We start from the raw sequence: 5,490 nt of genomic DNA, 5'->3' as shown, positions 1-5,490 counted from the left end.
TGAACTGAAGAAGCCTGCTCAGATTTTGGGTGAGACAAGAGAACCACAAGAGTCCAGCTGTGATCCATTCAATGCCTGAGAATGAAAACAAACGAATATGAGAACATCCGGTTTAAAGCCTTGGTGACTGTGGTTAGGACTACTGTGGGCGAGCAATGAATCATGTTGCCATTCAGTTCCTTGTTAGAGAGAAGTAAGCTGTGTAAAGAAAGAACTGAAACATTAAACGGTTGAACAAGGGCATTCAAAGTTTCGGGAAGGTCAAATGTCAAATGTTTTGAGAGCGTTTTAGGCTCAGGCCAAAAAAACGAATTTCATTCAAAATAATTTCTTGCGCTGTGTAGGATTTTTGTGCAAGCTGTTTGTTTTTTTTTTTTTCCCTCTAAATGTAAAATATCTTCATGATGTACTTGTGCGAATGGGGGAGTGCTCCGTTTATTTTGGAATCATTCATGAATCCAAAGTGAGCTATGACACATTTGTGAGGTATGTGCAATAGCAATCTTTTACTTTTTTTTTTTTTAGGAGACCATGCGGCAGTTTAAGTGGGTACTCAATTTTATCCTTATTTTTCTAGTAAATGTTTGGTTTTTCCTTTCTTTTTTGTGTGATACCACCACAGCGTGGTGTCCATGATTTGCAAGAGGTGAAATTTGATAACCAAAGATCCAGAAATGGAAATTACTGCAATAAAGTGAAGTGCCCGGCAACTTATTACAATGTAAACAGTCATTCATTTTCTTTTGTACTTGGCCTTATTTGGGTGGTGGGCAAGATGGGCCCATTCCCAGCTGGCATGAGATGAGAAACATCATGGACTGGTTGCGAGCCAACTGCAGTACACATATAGACAACCCACCATTGACAATTTACATTCATACCTAGAGAGTATTTAGTCTCGTGCGGATGTCGAAAATGGAATGACAAAATGCTAAAACGTTATTTCAAATATTGCCTAATTTGCACTTTTTTTTCCATGTCCAGGGGGTGTCCTGTTTATGATGGTGTTCCATTCCTACTGCGGTGATGACATCCTACACAAATGCAGTGGTTAAATCATAATTACAGGAAACATTTGAGAAAATTACATCAAGGATGTAAATATAAACCAATGAAAAACAGTAAGTGTGCTTGCGGCACCTTGCGACATATTGTTTTGAATTTGTTAACTCTAAAAATCATCTGTAAGTCAATTTCTGGGAAAAGAGGGTGAAACAGTGTACATAAAGATCTCATTGTGGGTTTGAGAATCATTCATTCTGGTGTATTGACCAGTATAAAATACTTCCCTGTTATCACATATATCAAACCAGCTCGATCACTTTAATCAGTCTTTTGTTTATTGACATTATACCACTTGAGCATGAATGTACACCATTAAAGACTGCTTTGACATGAATGATACGTGGCACGCCGAAGCATACAAAACTTGGCATTCTAAAATAACCATAGAGGAACCGAAGGAATTAGATCTTTGAGAGGCTTGTTCGTGGATACCAATTGAGCCGCAATGAAGTTACCTATCTTCGCTTCTTAAAATGAGTGTTTGGCCAAAGTGCATTTTTGTCATGCCGAAAAGCATCCCGACAGAAAAGAATCCCAAAAGAGCCTCTTTGACTGTGTGGAAAAAGCAAAAGACGATGGGTGATGTCCTGTGTGCAACAAGTGAAGTGTCCATGGATGCACATGACAACTACAACACGGTGGCATGTGGCGCCACCTGCTGGCTCCAATTTTAGCCTTCTGCTTCTGCTGATTTCAGTCCGATTTAAATAGGCAGGTCCCAGATGGATAGTCACCCTTCTGCGGTGTGTTCTCATGGCACCATCACAAGGAGAAAGAAGAAACGACCTACACACTACACTCGAGCCTGCAGATCGTCCCGTTTGAAGATGGTGACCGTTAATGGATGGTAAAAAGAAAAAGAAATAAGACATTTTTGGTTCCATTGCAAACTCCTCTGACCATCATTAGTGCAATTAGGTAATGATGACACTAAATCACAGACATCGTAGAGCCGTGGTTTCAAACCTGGATGAAATGTGCTCACTAGAAGACGGAGATGAGCGCAAAGACACCGTAGAGTAGCGCACACGGGTAGGCAACCAGCAGCTGCTGCCCATCCATGGCCAACGCAGAAATGAAGATTTTCGACGCCGACAGGCTACACCAGCCGATGATAGCGGCCGTGAGGATGATTCCCATCAAGCCCCTGGAGAGGACGGCCAGAGCGAGATGTGCTCAAGGGACAAATCTCCTGATTCAAAACATATTAGAAAGCATGCTCACTGTAATGAGAAGAGGACTCCGAAGCTGGACAGCACAATCATGGGAAGGAGGCAGTATCCCAACACGCTGGCCACGCAACCGAACGATACGCCCGTCATGCTCATGAGGTTGAGCAGGCAGTACATTCCTAGGCAGCCAATTGCACTGATGCCGTACACATAGCCAAATTGGATCTTACCGGCCTGCAGATGGAGACAGAATTAAAAAAAATACATAGTAAAAACACATAATCAGCAATCCCAACTCAAGCCTTGGAAGATGAAAGAAAAGGGGTGTGGCATTCATTTTCATTATAAAATGGTGTAGCTACTGAGTCATCAAATGTGGTATGCAGGCTCCCTGGCACGCAAAATGTTTACCTTTTAAATTCAATAGATCTGCATTTAATTTCATTAACTTATTTTGTGTGTACTTTAACAGTGATTCATTTTTTTTATATCCTTGCAGTTTGAATGTTCTTGTATAAACTGTGTATAAATTCCTCTTCCATTTTTTTGATGAACAACACTTGAAGCGCATGCATCGTTTCCACATTGAGTGTCTGCTTAAAGCTTTGGCCTTTCACACAAAACGCAGATGTGCACACGATACGTGTTCCACGCGTAAGCATTTGTCTGACACGTAAGATATAGTGGATACAATGTACATGTCGTCACTGCAAGGGAGTGTAATTGCGCACATCTGTTTCTTGTTTTGCAGTATATTTAGACTTGGAATTATAAATATTGGCAATGATTAACATTGTTGAGGGGTTGATTACTGGTGTGTTTTTTTTGCTATTCGGGGCATGGTAATACATTATGACTTTTTCTATATCATTGGTTATTCTACAGTTTATTCAAATGTTATGACATGTTTTTTTTAGCTCTACTTCTGGAAGTACGTCAGTTAAAAGGAAGGTGGCTTTTTGTTGCTACTATTTGAGTACATTTACATATGAATTAGCAAGATTACAAAGAGCAACATTGGACGCTGTGATGTTAATTCTTTGGAATGGCCATACAACTAAAATATACAAAACAAAAATTTTAATAACGCTATTTTTAACAAGGTTACACATTGTCTACAGGTCAAATGTGATGCATGGAGCACAGAAATGAAATACACCAGGTAGGGCTTACGCAACAAACAGCTCTTGAGGTGGATATAACTTTGATTCCACGCTTATGTAGACATTTACCAAGAGAAGCGTTGCACCAAATGCCAAGCAGAAGACCATGGGGCCAGCCAGGTCTGTCTCGTTCATAATACTGCCATCTGCCACCTTCAGAGGATGTAGGACCGTCAGAGTCTTCTGCCAGATGTGGTCAAAGTTTATGCCTAATTCTACAATAGAGACAGAAAATAAACCATGTAAGAATTCTCCCAAGGAGGTTTCTAGATTACAAGTTTGTATATACCTTCCAGTAATGGGGGCTCGTCATCAAAACTACTGCTGTACATGGACTGTGATGAGGACGGGGTGTATGTCTGTGTAGGCTGGAAGATCTGCCCCGTGTATGGTTGTTGGGGCTGCATCATCCCTGGGGCTGGGTAGCCCATTTGCTGGGAATAGTCATACTGACCGTATTGCCTGTGGACAATAAGAACATTGGTCAACATCAACAAAACTAGCTTTAATTTAACATTAACACCACAACTTTCAGAAAGAGTTTCATGTCCTTTCACAAACTAATACTACTGGTCTGTGAATGTTTCTATATTTTTATTCTAAAAAATTGACCAATCTAAAGTGTTAAAAATGGCTTATTCCCTTTTTGACAAAGCAATGTTTATGGCTCAATAAACGTGGCAGCGATGTTATATTGTCATTGGGGGAGGTAACAGAAGAACAACCCCTCTACTGCAGCCTTGGTCACATACTTGTTATATTGATTTTCGTTGTTGTATCCATAGCCAGCCTGGTTCTGGTCATCTACGCTATAGCTCGACTGGTAGAAGTCCGTGTTGAAATTGTCAAACCCAGACATCTCTCACTGTTAAAAGAAACAAAATATCTTCATTACAGATCAATTTAATACGTTTCTCTTTCTGTAATCTCAATTGACACACAACAAGTAACATTTTAACGCACACATCTTGTATCCAAAGAGATCCCACGAAGGTGTGCCCCTGTATAAAAGACAGAGTATGCGTGTACCCCGCCAAGTTCCCAAGGAAGAAAATTATAATTATCACGCTCAGATTACATTTTTTTAAAAGTCCGTGTTAAATTATAGTTCAAGCAACGGTTGCACATAATTTCGGAATATATTAATGTTTTTCTTTTAAATAGATAGACTTACTTGACGTACAACAACTGTATTTACTATTCACATTATCATTACATGTATTGGCAGTACGAGCAACCAGCTGTTAGCCATAGAAGCTAACTGTACTGCTTACGTTTATCTACTCACAGCCTATTCAAATTGTATCAATTATCATGAATAATTTATACCGAACTGCAGTCATTGCCCCATAATTATTGCCCGTTGAAACCAAAACCAAATGTACAGAGTTATGTTCTTATTACTTCGTACCGTTAACCTAGCTAGCAGTTGTTTATCTTTATGCGCGCTGTTAACAGTCAGACGAGCAGGCTTTTTCAGTGCTAAACTACGACGCCAACCTTATATTTCAGTCCAACCAATTTCTGCAAACGTTATTATTCGTAGAATCCACGAATCAACGCCTACCTCCGGAGTTTGACAATCCACTTTGGGATCTGCAAATTGAGTAGCGGCTGCTACGTGTCAGGTGGGAGGGGACATCTTCCGGGATGGAACGTCACACACCGGAAAAAGTCGAGGAGTCCTTTGCAGAAACTGTAGCGACATGCAGAGGCAACATTTAGTAGTGCATTGTATTGCTCGAAAATAATAGATCGTTTTCAAGGATAAAAAGCGAACAAAAAATAAATAAATAAATACAAAACGTATTTTTACCCTAGCAAAAACTGAATAATTTTCACCCTAGCAAAAACTGAATAATTTGATTATTTTTTTAAAAAGTTACTTAAGGATCGTACATCTGATATCTTCTTATAGACCGATCGTGAAGTAAGTTCAGAAAAAGGCTAATCAAATCTTTTTGCGTCACAAGTAATTATATCATTATAAATCCTGAACATTTTTTTAATTTGGCATCTTTGCGGGTTAGCATGAAGGCCTCACAGTGCAGTGGTCGTGGGTTCGATTCCGGCTACGGCCTTCCTGTGTG

At 39.8% G+C, this 5,490-nt stretch overlaps 1 protein-coding gene across 4 annotated transcripts; it reads right to left on the bottom strand.

Annotated features, from left to right (window-relative positions):
• Positions 1-1,318: 1,318 nt before the first annotated feature.
• On the bottom strand, positions 1,319-5,096 carry yipf5 (Yip1 domain family, member 5). Of its 4 annotated transcripts, none has more exons than XM_088280403.1 (7): positions 4,968-5,096; positions 4,153-4,265; positions 3,690-3,862; positions 3,470-3,615; positions 2,290-2,471; positions 2,032-2,212; positions 1,319-1,870 (listed from the first exon to the last, which is right to left on the bottom strand). In XM_088280403.1, the coding sequence occupies exons 2-6, from the start codon at positions 4,257-4,259 to the stop codon at positions 2,050-2,052; spliced, it is 771 nt and encodes a 256-aa protein (XP_088136529.1). In that variant the 5' UTR covers positions 4,260-4,265; positions 4,968-5,096; the 3' UTR covers positions 1,319-1,870; positions 2,032-2,049. The 4 variants fall into 4 exon arrangements, with proteins under 4 accessions (XP_088136529.1, XP_088136531.1, XP_088136530.1 ...); XM_088280405.1 differs by having other exon boundaries at positions 2,051-2,212; XM_088280404.1 differs by having other exon boundaries at positions 4,901-5,045.
• Positions 5,097-5,490: the final 394 nt, after the last annotated feature.

The sequence above is a fragment of the Idiotropiscis lumnitzeri genome, chromosome 17 (genome assembly GCF_059441095.1).
Source record: "Idiotropiscis lumnitzeri isolate Australia: NSW breed Sydney's pygmy pipehorse chromosome 17, RoL_Ilum_1.0, whole genome shotgun sequence".
Lineage (NCBI taxonomy): Eukaryota > Metazoa > Chordata > Actinopteri > Syngnathiformes > Syngnathidae > Idiotropiscis > Idiotropiscis lumnitzeri.
The sequence above is the reverse complement of the archived record's forward strand: the minus strand, read 5'-3'. Positions and strand labels throughout refer to the sequence as shown.